Raw genomic sequence first — 21,673 nt, forward strand, 5'->3', positions numbered from 1 at the left:
TTATCTTCTACCTCTATATGGGTTCATATTATATCTGACCCGTTCATGTGACGAGGCAGTTAAAACAAGATTTATTAGCCTGAACAGGCTAAAGTTGGAGGCTTGTGCCGAGGAATATTAGAACATACAAGAAAGTAACATAAAAGCTTGTTATTAAATAAAAAAGAATACACCACATTAATCAAGGAAATGGCATACGTATTAGGCAGTGACAAAAAAAGCCAGAGCAGGTTCCTATTCCGAATTGAAAAACTATAAAATCAGTTAGATTGTTTGAGAAAACTTTGATACGGATATAACAGACGAGTTTCAACTCCTATTTGTTTTCAAAGGCAATCAAGCATGGCATGTTTTGTTTTCATGGGCAGTGTAGGGGTAATTTTTTGTCTAATTACTCATCATTTGTTCAGGGGATAGAGCCTTCCAATGAGGTGAACCGGGTTCGAATCCCAGCGATGGTTGATCGGTACGAATTCCGCATCCGGCTTGCACCAACCGCAGTGCTGACGTGAAATATCCTGAGTGGTAGACGGATCTTGGGTTAGAGTCCCCTTACCGTCAAGCTTATCGTGGGATGTTCTCGTGATCTTCCTCTTCATGTAACGCAAATGCTTGTTAGTTCCATCAAAAAAAAGTCCTCCACGAAGACAAATGTCTCCTAATACTTGATCCAGGAGTTCCCTTGTCTTCTGGATTGGGCTACAAGGATTACAAGGCTAAGGAGTTGAACATAAATAGTCGTAAACCCAAAAATTGGGTCAGCTGTTCAACGACGGTTATAAAAAAAAATTACCTATCATTTACTGAAATATAAATAAAAGTCATAACATTCAAAAACAAATATTTTCATATTGACCATATCACTACGACAGTTGTTTTTCCCAGCAATGATTCGGCATTTTTGTTTTATTTTTTCCCTCACTTAAATGTTAAACTGCGATCACTAACGTATATGTTTCTTATTTTAAATTGACATTAATTTGAAATATACATATTTAGGACAGTCACTACAGAACACTCTGCATAATGCAAGAGTAACGAGAGAGAAATATTTTAACTGTAAGTTAATAACTGTTATTATAACGGAGTTTTAAGCTCATTAAAACTCCATTTTAATAAGCTTAAAACTCCTAAATTAAGCTTAACATTTTATAATTTAATAAACTATTAAGCAGTATAAATATTAAGCTTATTTTTGTTTCAAAAGGCTTCAGTTCTTTCAACTCACTATTTAGTAAGCCTACGTTAATAAAAACATTTGAATTTCATCGAACTTCATACTTAAAACCGAACATTTTCTTAAAAAAAAGAAAAAGCTTGCTTTTTAAGAGGCATAGTTGAATTTTTGACGATAATAAAGAATGACTATCAGAATAAAAAAATTATTCTCCAGTAATTCTTAAACAACCCCCTTTTTGGCAAATGAAATTTATTATAAAATTTGCTATACAAGAAAAAAAAATATGCAGTGCTAAATCTTTTTTTTTTCATCAAAAATGCACTAACTTTTACTTGTTTTTAAAGTTTCCTCGGTTTGTAAACATTCCACGCCATTATTTTACATAAAAAAAAAGGAATAAAAAAACACTAAGTAATGTGAAATGAAGCATAGCACAAAATAAAATAAAAAAACACACACCCTTCTTCGCGTACTGTGCTTTTTAGTTTATTCAATGCTGACGGCTATTTCAGCAACCGAAAACGATAATTTATTTCCTAAAACTTCTCTTCGCAAAACATGAATCACACAACGTACACGCCAGTTTATACTTTTCTTGTCAACGCGCTGAAATTAATTTCCTCTGCCTTCATGCCCACGCACATAGTTTTATGAATTCGAAACAAGATTCGCAAATCGGGCAAAAGAAAGCATCGGATACTACAAAATCATGAATATGTGTCCTGGAGAGAGTGGGAGATAAAAAAAAATGCGGCGATTTAATTTTGAGAATACTCTACGCCAGATAATTAGGTTTGATATGTTTGAAAGAAATTCTTTCTCAGAGTTTTAGCATTTTCGCGCCATTTTATATGGAAAATTTGCAATGCAAATTTATTTTTAAAGGTTATGAAATGCTAAGATAGAAATTTCTGCTTGCCTGGCTTTTTTTCTTCTTTTTTTTTGGTTTTCAAAGGTAATGAGAACTGAAAAGAACATAAAAAAAAAGAATTTATTCATTCAGATGCGCATATATAAAATTCTAAATAATTCGAAAATCATTCAATCGTTTTAGCTTTTCTCCCTCTTGATTATCCAATTTAAAGCTCTGCTTAAAATTATCGAAATAAGGAAAGATAAAAATTCTGAATTGATGTTTACAGTATGCAGTTATAAAACCAAACTATACTTATTTAAAAGGCATATATATGTTACAATGAATGACCTAAATTGGTGGTTGTTGATTTCCATCAATGACTGTTGACAATCACATAGCCGCATAGTCCGAAATATATACTAAGTCTAGTGAAGTGCCACTGCCCGGTATACATTTGCCCGGTATGCCCAACATCAATATTTCCAAAAGTGTGGTACGCGTACCCCCAGGGGTACGGGAACAGTTTAGCAGGGGTACACGTTTGTATTCGAAATATCTTGCATTTAACGAAAATTTCGAAAATTTTTGTTTAAAAACAAAGCTAGCCATGAAAATTTACGATTACGTATTTTTCTATTGGCTATTTTTTGCAGAGTTTACAGTTAATAATTAGTGGTGTCAACAGCCAGTTATGATTTTTAACTTTAGTTAAAATTTTTTTGATAGTTAAAAATACATTAATTTTTTTATTAGTGGTGCACAGCGTTATGATAAATTTCGAAAGGGTACACAAAAGTCATAAGTTTGGGAAACACTGCCATACATCAATGTTTCTGAAATGTCATGTGTACATTTACTCAGTATACATTTAACTGGTGCTTCGAACACTTATGTTTCTCCTAATCTATCCTCTGCTGATATTAAAATATCGAATAAATATAATAATATCGACGAATAAATTAATATCAAATCGGAATTTTTAACCCCTTAAAGTTAAAAGTTTAACCCTTTAGGTCTCTGCTCATTATTATTTTTACTGCTAAAATATCACTACTATTTTGATTAATAAAAAAATATATCACAACTATGATAATATGTATAATTAGCTATGTTTTAGTTGAATTTATGAACTGTTACAATTGACCCCAATTGTAACAGTTCAGTTTTAATTGACAGTTTTAATTGACCTTTAATTGACAGTTTTAATTGACAGTTTTAATCAGTTTTAATTGACAGTTTTAATTGACAACAGTTTTAATTGACCTTAAGTGGGGACAATTGTAAAAAGTGCACGACTGTCAAAAATTGTTAATAACTAATATAATAACATTTAAAATAAGGTATTTTTTTTTAGTAGAAGATAGTCTGCTTTACTCGTCTGTCAATTAATACTAATAACATATTGGATTTTTTGTTAGTTAAATATAGTTAAGTAAAAAATGTTACAATTGACCCCACTCTCCCCTACTCTTAAAACATAAATATCAACCTAAGCATATTCAGGATTATGAGTACATTTTTGCATATTAATTGTAACAAACCTGAAATTTGCCAGGCTGAATAGAAAGTAGCAGTGACTTTTACAAGAGACATGGCTCCTTGCAAAATTTCGGTGACATTGTAACATTTGATCTTTCTGCCATCAGTTTTATAAACGAACTTAATTTTACTTTCTTGAGTTATTTTGTGCATCAAGGATGTGCATATGAATCTTCAATTGCGATTTGTAAATAATCAAGGATTCTAGGAGACATTTTGTATGGTTAATCGGAGATTTTTGAAATTAATCTGACGTTTTGCAAAACGGTGGCGATATTTAAGAATAGTCAAAAAATTTCAATATGCAACTGGACTTGGCGATCACTTTAAGAACAAGTAAACTTAATTTCAATATCAATAAAAAAAACGCATTTCGTGAACGAATAATGATTCTAAATGACCAAGTTAAGATTAAGTTTAATTTAAAACATGTTTAGCTTTTGCCATGTAATGAAATGAGAATTTGATTGGTATTTTCAAACAAACACTATTTTTATCATAAGCATTTATAGTCGTATCTTAAAAACCAAGAACAGTAAATCGCATGGGAGAAAATCAGGTTTAAAAACGCTTCTTGGAGAGAACAAAATTAACACCTCCTAGAAGTGAGAGGGCCTCTGCACGGATCAATTTAGTAGTCTGACGTAACGAACATAAACTGTGCAGTGAATGAAAAATAGGAAAGTGGTCACTGCATTCGGGCTTCTAAGCTGGGCAGAACAGAAGAAGTAATTACGTTCGGACAAGTAAAAGATCAAATTTCTTGTTTATGGTAATCCGTGCTGAGGCCTTCTCTTTTCTATGAGGTATTGCCAAAGCTAACCCTCTACTGTCGAGCCATTGAAGAAAATTGAAAGTTTAGACCAAGTTCTTTTCAACTGTATGAGGAAATAAAGATTACCTTTCACCTTTATTTCTTAGCCGCAAGCCTTTTTATTTTATTACCGTCGTTGAACAGCTGACCCAATTTTGGGTTTACAACAACTAATGTTCAACTCCGTAACCTTATAATTTTGACCCCAATTTAGAAGACAAGGGAACTCCTGGAATAAGTATTGGGATAAATTTGTCTTCGTGGAAGACTTTCTGATGGAACAAACCCGCATTTACATTACATGGCAAGGAAAATTGCAAAAATCTTACATGGTTAGTCGGATGGTAAAGGGACTCTAACTCATAATCCGTCTACCACTGAGGACATTTTCCGTCAACACTGTCGTCGGTGCAAGCTGGATGCAGAATTCATATCGACTAGCTGTCGCTGGGATTCAAACCCGGTTCACCTTATTGGAAGGCGAACACTCTATCCTCTGTGCCATCATGGCTGGCAAGCTTCTAATTGCGGAATACTCAGCACTTATTCGAACTATTCGAATTTTCTCACCCTTTTAGAGTTTTGATATGCTGTGAAAAAAACACGCTCACTAAAGTTGACGTCGACTGTTAGTCGCCAAATACAATTGAAATATTCATTCAATACAAAAACATTCGAAAACAGTCACTAATTATCTAACCTTTGAGGTTCTCGAAATTTGAAGAAAGGGTAAAAAAAAATGTATGTTTAATAGTTCATCAAGATTAAAACTGGTAGCTAATAGATTTTTATAGAAAAAATGTCTATCCATTTTTTAAAATAAAATATGAAAATTCAAATTTGTAAAAAAATGCTAACGGCTTCGAAATTAACACTACGTCTAAGGTTTGGCAATGAAACTTAAATTTGTCTATAAAGCAATTTTGAAAGTTTTTTTTTTTTTTTTTTTTTTTTTTTTTTTTTTTTTTTTTTNTTTTTTTTTTTTTTTAACCTGATTTATTTTCTGAATGATAAATATTTTCATTCTTCAATCATCCTTTCAATTTTAACCCTCCAGCGGTTTGGTTACCAATTTTACTTCGGCTATGGAACCCTAAATGATTGAGTTTCATATGGCAGAACTCCATCAGTTATGTATAAAAAAAAATACTAAGCAAAAAATAAAATAGCTTCCAATTATTTTGAAATATTTAACAAGAAGAAAGAAATAATTTTAATTTTGAATTCGTCTTTGGTGTATGCATATGCTATATATAAACAAAATTATCTGAATTATGGATTTAAAAAAAGAACAGTTATAAAAATTGAGAATAGTAATCATAAAAACAAAATTCTTGAATTTGGTTAATTTATTTTGAACTGATGAGAAACATTTATGGAATTTTTATAAATGCATGTGCTTTCATAATATTTTTTTAATGTGTTTTAGCGTGAATAACGTTTTCTTATTAAAAAAATAATTATTTTTCTTATGAAAAACAGCAAATAATAGCATAAAAGAGGATAAATTACGGATATTTTTTTTATTTATTTATTTATTTTTATTATTATTTTAACAACAAGTCTTTCCATATTTTACAGAAAATAAAGTGTTTTTTAAATAGAAATAAGGATATCTCGGTCTTAAAGCNCATGTGCTTTCATATTATTTTTTTAATGTGTTTTAGCGTGAATAACGTTTTCTTATTAAAAAAAATAATTATTACTCTTATGAAAAACAGCGAATAATAGCATAAAAGCGGATAAATTGCGGATATTTTTTTTCATTTATTTATTTATTTTTATTATTGTTTTAACAACAAGTCTTTCCATATTTTACAGAAAATAAAGTGTTTTTTAAATAGAAATAAGGATATCTCGGTCTTAAAGCGCGAATAATGTCAGAAAAACACACAAATATGGTCTCTGAAGGCAAACACACGTCACCCCCCTTAACTCCCTTTAATATTAACCTATAATATTCAAACTCTTTCAGAAATTAAGGTTCAATGTACTGAAGAATCGTAAAAAAGGAAATTTTTATAAGTTTATTAGGGGAACAACAAAGGACCAAAATACGTTTTGTATACTTACCGGAAAAGGGTACTTAAAGCAAAATATTCGCGAGGGCATCGTGTGAAGCGTGGCGTGGTTGATAGAGTGCTGCGGACTAGTTAGCCCAGGAGAACCAGGGTTCGAAACGCAGCGGCGATTTGAGATTTTTTTTTATTGCTTATTTTATTTCATATTATTTCTGTAATATGTTTTAGCGAGAATAACATTTTCTTATTATAAAAATTATTATTTTTCATTTGAAAAACAGCAAATAATAGCATAAAAGCGGATAGATTACGGATAATTAATTTAGTTAATAAATAAAATAAACAGTGAAAAAAATTAAAAACCTCAAATCGCCGCAGGGTTTCGAACCCAGGTTCTCCAGGGTTAACTTGTCCGCAGCACTCTAACAACCACGTATTGCTTCACACGAAGCTCTTGCGAATATTTAGCTTTAAGAACCCTTTTCCAGTAAGTAAACAAAACGTATTTTGGTCCTTTGTTTGTCCCCTAATTAACGCAAAAAAATTTCCTTTGGCACGATTCTTCGGCACATTAAACCTTAATTTCTGACCGAGTTTGAAAGTTATAGGTTTATTTTAAAGGGAGTTAAGGGGGATGACGTGTGCATGCCTCCAGAGGCCATATTTGTCTTTTTTTCTGACATTATTCGCGCTTTAAGACCGAGATATCCTTATTTCTATTTAAAAAACACTTTATTTTCTGTAAAATATGGAACGACTTGTTGTTAAAATAATAATAAAAATAAATAAATAAATAAAAAAATATCCGTTCTTTATCCGCTTTCATGCTATTATTTGCTGTTTTTCAAAAGAAAAATAATAATTTTTATAATAAGAAAATAATATTCACGCTAAAACATATTACCAAAACAGCATGAAGTAAAATAAACAATAAAAAAAAATCTCAAATCGCCGCTGCGTTTCGAACCCAGGTTCTCCAGGGCTAACTTGTACGCACCACTCTACCAAGCACGCCTCGCTTCACACGAAGCTATCGCGAATATTTAGCTTTAAGTACCCTTTTCCGGAAAGTAAATAAAACGTACTTTGGTCCTTTGTTGGTCCCCTAACAAACTTATAAATATTTCCTTTGGTAAGATTCTTCGGTACATTGAATCTTAATTTCTGACAGATTTTGAATATTATAGGTTAATATTAAAGGGAGTTAAGGGGGTGACGTGTGCTTGCCTTCAGAGACCATATTTGTCTGTTTTTCTGACATTATTCGCGCTTTAAGACCGAGATATCATTATTTCTATTTAAAAAACACTTTATTTCCTGAGAAATATGGAAAGACTTGTTGTTAAAATAATAATAAAAATAAATAAATAAACATAAAAATATCCGTAATTTTTCCGCTTTTGTGCTATTATTTGCTGTTTTTCAAAAGAAAAATAATAATTTTGATAATAAGAAAATGTTATTCATGCTAAAACATATTACAAAAACAGTATGAAATAAAATAAACAATTAATAAAAATCTCAAATCGCCGCTGCGTTTCGAACCCAAGTTCTCCAGGGCTAACCTGTCCGCACCACTCTACCACCCACGCCTCGCTTCACACGAAGCTATCGCGAATATTTAGCTTTAAGTACCCTTTTCCGGTAAGTAAACAAAACGTACTTTGGCCCTTTTTTGGTCCCCTAATAAACATATAAATATTTCCTTCGGTATGATTCTTCGGTACATTCAACCTTAATTTCTGACAGAGTTTGAATATTATAGGTTAATATTAAAGGGAGTTAAGGGGGGTGACGTGTGCTTGCCTTCAGAGACCTTATTTGTCTGTTTTTCTGACATTATTCGCGCTTTAAGACCGAAATATTCTTATTTCTATTTAAAAAACACTTTATTTTCTGCAAAATATGGAAAGACTTGTTGTTAAAATAATAATAAAAATAAATAAATAAATAAAAAAATATCCTTACATTATCCGCTTTTCGGTAAAATATTGAAAGACTTGTTGTAAAATAATAATAAAAAATAAATAAATAAATAATTAAAATATCCGCAATTTATCCGCTTTTATGCTATTTTTTGCTTTTTTTCAAAAAAAAAATAATAATTTTTATAATAAGAAAATGTTATTCATGCTAAAACATATTACAAAAACAGTATGAAATAAAATAAACAATAAATAAAAATCTCAAATCGCCGCTGCGTTTCGAACCCAGGTTCTCCAGGGCTAACTTGTCCGCAGCACTCTACCAACCACGCCTCGCTTCACACGAAGCTATCGCGAATATTTAGCTTTAAGTACCTTTTTCCGGAAAGTAAACAAAACGTATTTTGGTCCTTTGTTGGTCCCCTAATAAACTTATAAATATTTCCTTTGGTATGATTCTTCGGTACATTGAACCTTAATTTCTGACTGAGTTTGAATATTATAAGTTAATATTAAAGGGAGTTAAGGGGGGTGACGTGTGCTTGCCTTCAGAGACCTTATTTGTCTGTTTTTCTGACATTATTCGCGCTTTAAGACCGAGATATCCTTATTTCTATTTAAAAAACACTTTATTTTCTGTAAAATATGGAAAGACTTTTTGTTAAAATAATAATAAAAATAAATAAATAAATAAAAAAATATCCGCAATTTATCCGCTTTTATGCTATTATTTGCTTTTTTTCAAAAGAAAAATAATAATTTTTATAATAAGAAAACGTTATTCACGCTAAAGTGCATTAAAAAAATAATATGAAATAAAATAAACAGTGAAAAAAATTAAAAATCTCAAATTGCCGCTGGGTTTCGAGCCCAGGTTCTCCAGGGCTAACTTGTCCGCAGCACTCTACCAACCACGCCACGCTTCACACGAAGCTCTCGCGAATATTTAGCTTTAAGTACCCTTTTCCGGAAAGTAAACAAAACGTACTTTGGTCCTTTGTTGGACCCCTAATAAACATATAAATATTTCCTTCGGTATGATTCTTCGGTACATTGAACCTTAATTTCTGACCGAGTTTGAATATTATGAGTTAATATTAAAGGGAGTTAAGGGGGGTGACGTGTGCTTGCCTTCAGAGACCTTATTTGTCTGTTTTTCTGACATTATTCGCGCTTTAAGACCGAGATATCCTTATTTCTATTTAAAAAACACTTTATTTTCTGTAAAATATGGAAAGACTTTTTGTTAAAATAATAATAAAAATAAATAAATAAATAAAAAAATATCCGCAATTTATCCGCTTTTATGCTATTATTTGCTTTTTTTCAAAAGAAAAATAATAATTTTTATAATAAGAAAATGTTATTCACGCTGAAACATATTTTAAAAAAATGAAATAATATAAACAATAAAATCAAAAAAAATCGCAATTCGCCGCTGGGTGTCGAACCTAGGTTCTCCAGGGCTAACTTGTCCGCAGCACTCTACCGACCACGCCACGCTTCACACGAAGCTCACGCGAATATTTAGCTTTAAGTACCCATTTCCGGTAAGTACACAAAACGTATTTTGGTCCTTTGTTGGTCCCCTCATAAACTTATAAATATTTCCTTCGGTATGATTCTTCGGTACATTGAACCTTAATTTCTGACCGAGATAGGAAATTATAGGTTAATATTAAAGGGAGTTAAGGGGGGTGACATGTACATGCCTCCAGAGACCATATTTGTCTGTTTTTCAGACATTATTCGTGCTTTAAGAACGATATAAACTTATTTTTATATAAAAACACTTTAGTTTCGGTAAAATATTGAAAGACTTGTTGAAAAATAATAATAAAAATTAAATAAATAAATAAATAAAATATCCGCAATTTATCCGCTTTCCTGCTATTATTTGCTTTTTTCAAAAGAAAAATAATAATTTTTATAATAAGAAAACGTTATTCACGCTAAAGCGCATTAAAAAAATAATATTAAATAAAATAAACAGTGAAAAAAATTAAAAACCTCAAATCGGCGCTGGGTTTCGAACCCAGGTTCTCCAGGGCTAACTTGTCCGCAGCACTCTACCAAGCACGCCTCGCTTCACACGAAGCTATCGCGAATATTTAGCTTTAAGTACCCTTTTCCGGAAAGTAAACAAAACGTATTTTGGTCCTTTGTTGGTCCCCTAATAAGCCTAAAAAAAATTTCCTTTTTTACGATTCTTCGGAACAGATAACCTTAATTTATGTCGGAGTTTGGAAATTATAGGTTAATATAAAAGGGAGTTAAGGGGGGTGACGTGTGTTTGCCTCCAGAGACCATATTTGTCTGTTTTTCTGCCACTATTCGCGATTTAAGACAGAGATATACTTATTTTTATATTTAAAAAAAACTTTATTTTCGGTAAAATATAGAAAAGTGCTTATCATAACTCATTCAATATATTGCTATTGATAAAAAAAAGAAATATTTTTCCTGAAACTTTACTTCTTTTTTAAGTGTCATTTTACATAAATAATTTCATATTAACTATCGTATTATAATTGAATATTAATATATTTATAAATGACACTAGGAACCCCTGCGATTCTTCCACGAAACCTAGTGTTCCGGGTATCACTTTTTGGGAACACTCTTGAGATTAGGAGCGTAGAAAATTCACGTTACACACATTGCAACATTAGCACTATTTGTTTTACGTTATTCAGTACATAAGGAACACTTTGTTTAGTGTAGGACTCAAATTAGCTCATTTACAAAACCTTTTTCAGCTTAATAACAAGCTGCTTTTTTTTAGCAATTACACTTTTCTACTTTTTAGGGGAGGAATTTTGAATAAGCCCTTAATTTCCGAACTAATGAAGGTTCTATTATTCTTCATGATCTTTCTTAACTTTAAAAAAAGAAAGTAAGGCTAAAGGATAAGATGAAACTAGAATGAAATATTCCAAACAGCTGTGCATTATTATTATTTTTTTTTTTTTTATGTAACCTATCTTTCGCTTATGTTAATGTCACAGATTTATCGATCAAACATTTTTTTTTTCTTCTTTCAACAGAACCAACAAAAAAAAATTTACCTATAAAAATGTTCTTAGAAATTAGTTATTTGATTAGATAGAATGTTTCCACAAAGCGTGGGAGCTAAGGCATTTGTTTGAGGGGAGAAATGAAAATTTTTGGCTGGGAGTAATTTGTTACGTAGTGGTGACGGGTGAATTGTATTATCATTAGGCGGGTGAAACAGGTAGAAGGGTCAAGTGGAACATGGGAGCAACCTTTAATTAGTAATTAGAATTGGGGTGGGGGGAGGGGGAGGGAGCACCGAAAATCCCATCATATAAAAAAGTGATCAATAAGGAAACCATGAGAACTCATTATTTGTCTGTATGTACTAATGTACTTAAAGTCTTGAATGTACTAATTACTTTTGGCTAACACAGGGTTCTGTATTTGAAATATTTTCAAATCAAAATTTTGAAATATTAGTTTGAATATTAGTAGTAGTTGATTATTTCACACCCATGTCTTCCGACTTGAAAGCATTTTGCGTACAATATTACTTAAACATTTACCGAGTGCGTAGCCAAATTTTTCAACAAAAAATAAACAGCTTTTAAGTACTTTTTAAGCACTAAAAAGCATTTTCAAGCACTTTAAAAAAAATATCATAATTAGAATATGCGCACTAATAATTTTTTTCCCCTTCATATTGTTGAAATTTCTTCATAAACATGTCAACAAAATGCAAAATAATTTTTGAAGTTCATGGTAAAATAACTAGTTTCTGGCAAAGAATTCTTTTCTCGGTTATATTATCCGCCGTAGAAACAATTTATGCCCAATTCTAAATATATTCAATATTGAGCTCCGATAAAATATATTTGTTTATAAATAATTTTTCAATTCGAATATACCATGACTACTACAAAAAATAAATTTTAAAAATTTCAGATGTTCTATAATGATCTCTATCTGATATGGAACTACCTGAATGGTAGAATTAAAGCCCATCGAATTCGTTAAGTCTACGGAATTTGCTGGTTTAGGGTTACGTTTTAAGTTTAGCATTTTATATTTATAATTCTCGTTGAACAGTCGACCCGATTTTTGAGTTTATGACTACTAATATCCAATTCTGTAGCCTTGTAATTTTGAACCCAATCCAGAAGACAAGGAATCTCCTGGATCAAATATTGGAAGAAATTTGCCTTCGTGGAAGACTTTTCGAGGGAACTAACCCGCATTTACGTTACATGGGGAGGAATACCTCAAGATCCTTCCACGGTTAACCGGATGGGAAAGGGACTCTAACTTATCATCCATCTACCACTGAGGAAATTTTTACGTCAGCACTGTGGTCGGTTAAGCCGGATGCAGAATTCATATCGACCAGCTGTTGCTGGGATTTGAACCTGGTTCACCTAATTGGGAGGCGATTGCTCTATCTTTTGGGCCATCATGGCTCGCTAGCTTCTAATTGCGAAATACTCAAGCCTTCATTCGAACTGTTCGAGTTATAATTTTCTCTCTCTGTTACCGTTTTGATATGCTGTGGGAAAAACATGCTCACTAAAGTTGACATCGACTGTTTGTCGCCAAATACATTTAAAATACTCATTCAATACAAAAACATGAAATATGATTTAATGGGTGATCCATACAAAAACATGATCCATTTAGTTAAGTTGGTGGCTAATAAGATCATTTTTATATAAACGTTAGCATTCTAGTACTACATTTTTAAATCAAAAAAATTAGTAGTATATTTGCAGAAAATTTAATACTTTTAATTACTAGAATTCATTCAAAAAAATACTTTTTCATAAAAAACATTCGTTTTCTAAAATTTTTTCCCTTTTATCAATAATTGATTTAGATAATCTATCTATATTATGCAAAACGCTAATACGTATGTATCAATGAAACCGATATTTCTTTTCTCGCGTTGGCAACAGTTTTCATTTTTAATTGATGGGCTTCGGCGTGCAAGAGCACGTAGTGAGCATCATATGGCTAATCAGGTGAATTCTCATCGAATTATCAAAAAATTTCTCACAAAATTATCTTCATCGAAGCTGATGCTTTACATCCGGCGTTCAGTTCTATTTCATATTGTTTTACAACACATGGTTTTAGCCCTCTGGTGGGAAAGACTTTAAAGCAAAACTTACAACAGTTACTTTTCTCAACAACTGAAATTTAGAATAGTGTGATTAAGAAAAATATGTGAACTGTTTGCAATTTCAAATTAATATTGAAATGCACAGGTTTAGAATTTTCTACAGTGAAAAGTTTTCGGAACTTCAGTGTTCAAAAAAGTATACAAAAGCTAGACGTTAAGAACGTATCCAATGAGCGAGTAAAGCGAGCATCGGATTGCAAAGCAATCCGAAATGAACTGCGAAAGCAGTTCCGGGGGCTGGCGAGCGCCAGCGAGCAGTTAGCGAAGCCTCCTAGTATATATATAATATTGTGAAAAGTGATTGTTCAAATTCGAAATTCACGCATCGTAATATCGCATTAAAAATTGGGTTTTTTAAAATCATGCGGAATTTTGTTGCAATAACAGTTGAAAAGGCGATCGAGAAGCAAAATAGACTTCCAATGGAATCTGGGCAAATTGAGCGCATTAAAAAAGGGACGACTCAAACTTAAATTTCAAAATTTCTTAAGAAAAAAAACTCATTGTGTTCAGAAGCTCCCGCGGGCCACAGGTTGTCAACCCAATTAATGCTAAAAAAAACATCGCTAAGAGTACAGAAGTCTCCCACTAGTTTCCCTTTCCTGAAAATATTTTCTGTTTTAGCCCTTTCAGACAAAAGAGTTGCCTCAGTAATATAACAGAAAATAGTTGCAAAAGTCGCATTTTAGTCGCCTGTGACAACCCTGTATCAATACAATTGTTTAGCAACAAGTTTTATTAGAATAGGTGAAATTTAAATACATTAAGTTTAAAACAGAAAGTAAAGTATTTTTTACATCGATTTAAAATGGAAAAAAAAACTTTTTTTTTAGTTTCATGCACAAATTTTCTACTTTTTCCAATTTTCTTTAAACAGACATTATATAAGAGTCAGTTGGAGTAGTCATACTTAAGTTTTTGATTATGAAAACTAATATGCTATTTGTAATCGTGAATTCCATGTGTTTTTATAGTATACATCTTTTATGTGATTTGTTAATTTAGTAGTATTGATAAAATTAAATTATATTTTAACAGCTCTTTATAAAATTATAAAATTTTGTTTTACTCAACTCATTTACATAAAACATTAATAAACTAGTTATTTAAATTAAGAAATTGATTAAATTTATTTTTTTCCAAGTGTTGTTTTGTAGTTTTCATTATTTTAATCAGGGTGCAAAAATCTTTAAACAAAAAATAAGCACCTTTTAAGCACTCTATACGTTAACAAAATGCAAAACAAAGACTTTACATGATCATGATAAAATAACTAGTTTCTGACAAGGAACTCTTTTCTTGATTATATTAGCCATTATAAAATGATCAAGAGATTTTTCAGTTCGATATCGGAAGGGGGAAAATGAAGTCTGAAACAGAGAATATTTTTCAAAATGGAGCAGAGTTACACATAGTATTTCATCAAACATGTAAAAAACGTTGAATAGAACAATGTGAAAAGCACGCTTTTGCATAATCAGGGTGCGTAGCCAGTTTTTCAATTAAAAAAATAAGCACCTTTTAAGTACTTTTCAAGTACTCAAAAAATATTTTTAATCACCTTCCAAAAAAATCATAATTGGGATCTGTGCAGTAATAAAAATAAAAAAATTTCTATCGTTTAAAGTTCTTAATTCATAAACATAAAATCAATAAAATTCAAAAACATTTTTAAAAACTTATCATGATCAAAAACGTAATTATGATGACATAATTACTCTCTGCGAAATATTGCAGAGAAAATTATGAAAATCATGCAGTTTTTGTAATTTTGAACGATAGTCGATAAGGCAAAGAAAAAATCGATTTTTAAAGGATAGAAAATTAAGAACTTTTTACAAACACCGAATAAAAAAAAGCACCTTTAAGGGCTTTTAAAAATTGTAAATCAAAAATAAGCACCTTTAAGCACTTTTAAAAACGCTACGCACCCTGATAATGCAAAGCAAAAAATAGAAATAGTAAAGAGAAAAAAATATTTTTGAAAAGGGAAAATTAACACTTTTTAAAAACACCCAATAAAAAAAGCACCTTTATGGGCTTTTAAATTACAAAAATTGGAAATAAGGACCTTTAAGCACACTTTAAAAACGCTATGCACCATGAAAACTTAAATAACTAAAAAAGGTTAAAAATGCTCTGGAATATTATCTAAGACACACTAAATTAAAAAGAGAAGAAAACCCAAATTTCGAGCACTATGTTAACATATCAAACAGCTTAAAAATAATTTCATTATTTAAACTAGATTACAATTATAAATTGCTTAAAAAACTGAATTAATGCTGTTTTTTTCGAAAAAGAGTTTTTTTTAAATTTCTTCCACTTGAGTTGGAAGAAAGCTACGAGTATTTCTTTCAAAGCAGTTTTTCCACTCCGGAAGAAACTTGCCATTCCTGGTCATAGACAAAACATTATTTAAAACTAAAATAATTTTTCCAAGATCAACAACACTTTTAGTAAAATAACTAGACTAAAAACTAAACTAGGAGCAAAGTGATTATTAAAATAAAAAATGATTCACACGAGTCAGAAAGACTTTTAATCTAAAATCTTTATTGACATTTCATGGCAAATAGGCACTTATAACAATGAAGGCAATTTATAAATTTCGATAAAAAATAATTTATTTTCATTCACAAATATAAATAGCCACTAGGTGAGAATATTTTAATATAAACAATATTGCAATTCTAAAAAAATCATGATTTATTATTCAATGAGTGCAAAAAGGGACGGAAGTAAAACAGCATCTCAAAAAATGGCGTGTAAAAAGCAGTTTTGGCACTTATGGCATGTAAACTTCCAATGACATAGAGGACAATGGGCATGGCACTTGAAAAAGGCACCACAATCTTGAGATTCATCAAAGTGTATCACATGTAGAAGATTCTGTGTATGAAATAAGGTCATCCTTCATAATTAGAAAAAAATATTTTGTTACTCAGCAGCCTTGGCAAGTTCTTGATCCTTCTTGCAAGTCACACGAGGATATAACTGCAAAATAATTTACAATAATTAACAACACAGGGTGTGTAGCCAAATCTTTGAACAAAAATAAATCCTTTTTAAGTACTCAAAAAATATTTCAAGAAATATATGCATTGACAAAATTCAAAATAATTTTCAAAGAATTTACATGATTATGACAAAATAATTAGTTCTTGACTAAGAGCTCTTTTATTGACTATATTAGCCATTATAAAATGATCAAGAGATTTTTCGATTCTATATCAGAGGGTGAAGAGAATAGTACATGAGAGTGCAAGAATCTCCTCAAACCCAGCTCAGTAGATGCACATGCGGCCTCGTAAGTACTACATCAAACATGTAAAATTATTGGCACTTTCATACGCTATGGTATGCCGAAATAGATTGTCGAATGAATTGTGAAAACGCTCAATAGAATAATGTGAAAAGCACGTTTTTGCATAATAGGTGTCTAAAATTGGCATGGTAACGAAACAAATCTCATTTTCGAAAAGGGAAAATTAAGCACTTATTAAAAACATCCCATGAAAAAAACACTTTGAAAAGCTTTTAAAAAACGAAAATCGAAAATAAGCACCTTTAAGCACTTTTTAAAAACGCTATGCATCATGCAACATAATAATAAAAGGATTCATTTTTATTTTGTAAAAATAATCATAAGATTTAGTAATGAAATCATGGGATTTTACATTAAGCATTGCATTAGGCTACAATTATTAAGCATTATTACATACTTAAATTAAGATTTAAGCAACCAAATAAGTAAAAACTAATTTTTTTTCATTGACTTCCCGTAGTTAATTTAATTTTTCATAAAAAATTTGAGAATTTTTTAGTAAATTAGATGAAACATATAAGGAAACTAATTAGCAGTTAAGAACAAATAAATTGATTCACATGTGGAAACATTAAGGTAAGGTTTGTGCAGAAAGTGAAAAAAAATGCTCAATAGATAGATAATAAAAGGGCTGTTAAAAAAAATCTGATTTTATTAGCCATTTTAAAAAGATGTTTTCTAATTTTGAGACGAAAAAGGAAAAGTTACTAAGTTGGCACCCTTATTTTACAAAACCAAAACATATATTGCTTTATATATTTTTAAAGTAGAATTACAAAAATATACTAACTCCAGCAGAGTTGCCACTAAAATTTAGAAGAAAAAAATTCCCTGTATACATTATACATAATATGTTAAGAGGAAACGCAACAATTACTGTGCTATTGTGTGAGCTATATTTGGCTAACTAAATCTATTAGTTTTAATTCCTATAAAAACTTAAGAGAAAAAAAAGGAACATACTTAAATAATGCTATAGTAAATGAAATAGTTTAGTATAGCTGAAATATCATGCTTAAATATCCCAAAGATTACGCTTTCATTGATATTTTCAAAACATGAAATTCTAAATAAATTACATGCTGCATAATTTAAATAAATAATTATGCATAAGTTTACTTTTATCTCTAAACACATTTATTATTCTACTAGAAAAAATATTTACAAATGAAAGAGATGCCAAGCATAAATTAGAGTTCTAATATTTCTAAATAAAATATAAAAATCTTTTTATACAAGGATAAATGTGATCAATAATTTCTTGAAAATTTGGACACCGGATTTCTGGAAACTTTCAGATCGCGTTTACCGAAAACTCCGGAAGTCCGGATTTTTTTTCGGAGCACAATCATCTCGGTTCCCAGTTCATAAAGAAAAAAATCAAATTTCCCTGCCTTTTCCATGTTATTTTAGGTGATTTTTAAATTCCCTGTATTTTTCAGGTTTTCCCTGTTCTCCCAAGGAAGTGACAACCCTGTCCAGTTATGTATCTATACATACCTGCCCACATTGGAGAAATAAAATAACGGAGATTTTACTACTGACATTTTTTAGGCCAACGAGTAAAGTTTTGATACATCATGCATAGTCATGTAAGCCAAAAAGAGAAATTCAAAATTGGAAATAATATAAGCACTTACATTTAGGGTAATTACATTTACAAGTAAAAAATATGAATATAAACCTTAATAAATAAAAAAATTATAACTATTATATATAATCACTTAAACAATTTTATTTTATAACCGTTGTTGAACAACCAACCAAATTTAAGGTTCAAAACTACTTATGTTCAACTCTGTAGTCTTGTAATTTTGAACCCAATCCAGAAGACAAGGGAACTCCTGGATCAAGTATTGGGAGAAATTTGCCTTCGTGGAGGACTTTTTGATAGATTTACATTCATTTGTGCTACATGGAGTGGAAATCCACTAAGACCTCCCACAGTTAGCCTGATGGCAAGGGGACTCTAACCCATGGGTGCAAGTTGGAAAAAAGGCCAAGTCTGAAAATTTTTTGACTAAAATACCTAACATACACAATACCCCCTCGACATATGCAAACTATCTAAGAAAGCTTTACCATAATACATCAAGTTTAAGTACTGAACAAAAAATATTTATTCATCTGTCTTTTGATAAAACAACAGGACATAAGAAAGTAGACCAATAACGTAGACCTAAAAAATATTTTTAAGGAAAGAAAAAAATTCCGATTTCCGTCTTCGAGTCAGTCTTGTTTCCGTCTTACTTCTGTCCGCGGACATTTTCGAAAGACGGAAATCCGTCCTGGGGACGGAAGACTTGCACCCATGCTCTAACCCATGATTCATCTACCACTGAAGATATTTTATGTCAGCACTACGGTCAGTGCAAGCCGGATGTAAAATTTGTACAGACTAGCCATTGCTGAGATTCGAACTCGGTTCACCACATTGGAAGATCTCTATCCTTTGAGTCTATCCTTTGAGCCACCACTCAACATACTGCAGTACTGGCAATACCTGTTGAGGAATAAGATTAGTCATTTTGCCACCAGCGAATATTTTATCGCCAAAATTTTTTAAAAGAAATTTTCCAACAAATACGGAGAAATTCGAGAATGTACGGGTAAACAGGAGATAGTAGTAAATCATAAGAGTCTTCGTTAAAACAGAAGACTTTGCAGGTACGTCTGTACATAATTATGTTAGGAGAATAGAGATAATTTGGAAATATTTTTCGAAGAAATATACTTAATTAAGATATGTAAATTATAAAGAATAGGGAATACTCACTCCTAAGAGATTACGAGGTACATAACCTTCTTCATCTAAGAAACGAGACCACCACCATTCACTTTCCTCGTCATCCCCCTTCCTCAAAACAGTGAGCATGTCTCCATCTCGAAAACTCAGTTCATCCGCATTTTGAACTTCATAATCATACACAGCGTACACAACACTGTTATTCATAACTCCAAGGTTTTCCTGTAAACCTAAAAGCAAAAAAGCAAGATATTACAGACAGGAAAGTTTCTCTCCCAGTGGAAAAACAATCGCAGAATTGAAAATAATAATAATAATCTGCCTTGGTACAGTTGATATTAAAAATCTTCAAACATAATGGGAATATTTCAGTCTAACCTTTTAAAATACTGATTACAAACATATTTTATAACTAAAAAACTTATTTTTGAATTCTTTGTCGGAAAACATCAGGAATCATATTCATTTTGAAATATTGAATATGCATAATGTATATATATCGCTTGATGTATTTGAACAAAACCAGAAAGGTTTACAATCCAAATACATTCTACAATAAGTGTAATGTATATGTATATTACACATAATTTGTTTTATAGATAATTTATTATAATTCAGCAATATATTTTTTTAGCAATATTAACTTTATTGCTTGCTTTGTATTTAGTTCATGTATATTAAATTTTTGCTAGCAAAAACCAGATTACCGAAATATAAAATACTTCTTACAATTTTGTATAAAAAGTTACAAAGTTAAATTTATAAAATAATAAGGTGATGGTTTCAAAGAACAAAGAAAATTTAGTATGATTACTGATAAAAAGTAAAAAAAATCTTCTCAGATATAAAGATGGATTTTTTTTAAAGTGGTCGCATTCTGTAAGAAAACAATGCATTTTTCTGGACGGGGTCTACCTTGGCAAATTTTGAAACTTAAGGAAATTAAACTAATAAATAAACAAATTAACATATAGTTTGTGTTAAGTAAGAACTACCCTAGCCATTCATTTAGACTCTTCGTGGTGACTATGGAAATGAGGTATAACCATTTCAAGCAGAGGTGTGGGATTATTGTTTAGGACAGATTTCGACTCGGGTCAACGAAAGAAAGGCAATATTTTTCTTTTGTCTACTGTGTTAGCCCTAGAGTAAAGAGTGCTATTCTTGCTTCCATAGCAGCAGACGACCTCAGACTTTGTGGCGGGGGGAGTTCTTACTTTAGACAAACTATATAAAGTTACTTGTGTTAAATTTAAATAACAAGAAAATATTTTTTTATCAACATTAAGTTGATATGGCATAAGGAATTAACAATTATTTTAAAATAAACTGTATATTAAAATTTTTTTAGAGATAAAATTTTTTGTATTAGAACAACAATTTTCCCAGGGCTGTCTGAACCTAGTTCACATCTTTTCTGGGAGAAAACAAGACACCAACCCAGTAGCGGGTGCGGAGTCAGATTTTTCAACAAAAAATAAGCACCTTTTAAGTACGTTTTAAGCATTTAAAAAATATTTTTTATCACTTTCCAAAAGGAAATCATATTAGGATGTGTGCAGGAATAAAAGTTATATTTTTCTATCGTTTAAAGTTCTTAATTTATAAATATAAAATCAGTAAAATTCAAAAACTTTACATAATCACAGTAAAGTAACTAGTTTCTGATAAATATTACAGAGAAAATTGTGAAAATCATGCATTTTGTGTAATTTAGAACGACAATCAAAGTAAAAAAAAAAAAAATCTCTTAAAAGATAGAAAATTAAGCACTTTTTACAAACCCTGAATAAAAAAGGCACCCTTAAGGGCTTTTAAAAACGTAAATTAAAAATAAGCAGTTTTTAAAAATGCTATGCACCATGCTGCATGTATGATGCAGAAATACTTACTGTAGAGGTATTCAGAGCATCCATCGAACCCTTCCTCATCCTCTTCACATTTCTCAGCAGCTGTTTCATGATCACTCAAAGTAGTTGCAAAGATGCAAGCACCCCTTTCCACCAGAAATTTCACCATAGGTAAATTATTGCAAGAGGCGGCACAGTGAAGAGGTGTCCTGCAATATTATGTAACAATAAAATAAAAGTA

General features: G+C 30.9%; 1 protein-coding gene across 6 annotated transcripts in view; it reads right to left on the reverse strand.

Moving 5' to 3' along the window:
- Positions 1–16,044: 16,044 nt before the first annotated feature.
- LOC107449961 (apoptosis-stimulating of p53 protein 2) overlaps positions 16,045–21,673 on the reverse strand; it is a 30,632-nt gene continuing 25,003 nt past the window's right edge. For all 6 annotated transcript variants that reach the window (XM_016065655.3, XM_016065654.3, XM_071178292.1 and 3 more), the window contains 3 exons: positions 21,475–21,641; positions 19,613–19,812; positions 16,045–16,505 (listed from right to left, as the gene is read on the reverse strand). In XM_016065655.3, the coding sequence (XP_015921141.2) occupies positions 16,449–16,505; positions 19,613–19,812; positions 21,475–21,641 (424 nt within the window). In that variant the 3' untranslated portion in view covers positions 16,045–16,448. The remainder of the gene's footprint in view (positions 16,506–19,612; positions 19,813–21,474; positions 21,642–21,673) is intronic.

Source organism: Parasteatoda tepidariorum, chromosome 3 (genome assembly GCF_043381705.1).
Source record: "Parasteatoda tepidariorum isolate YZ-2023 chromosome 3, CAS_Ptep_4.0, whole genome shotgun sequence".
Lineage (NCBI taxonomy): Eukaryota > Metazoa > Arthropoda > Arachnida > Araneae > Theridiidae > Parasteatoda > Parasteatoda tepidariorum.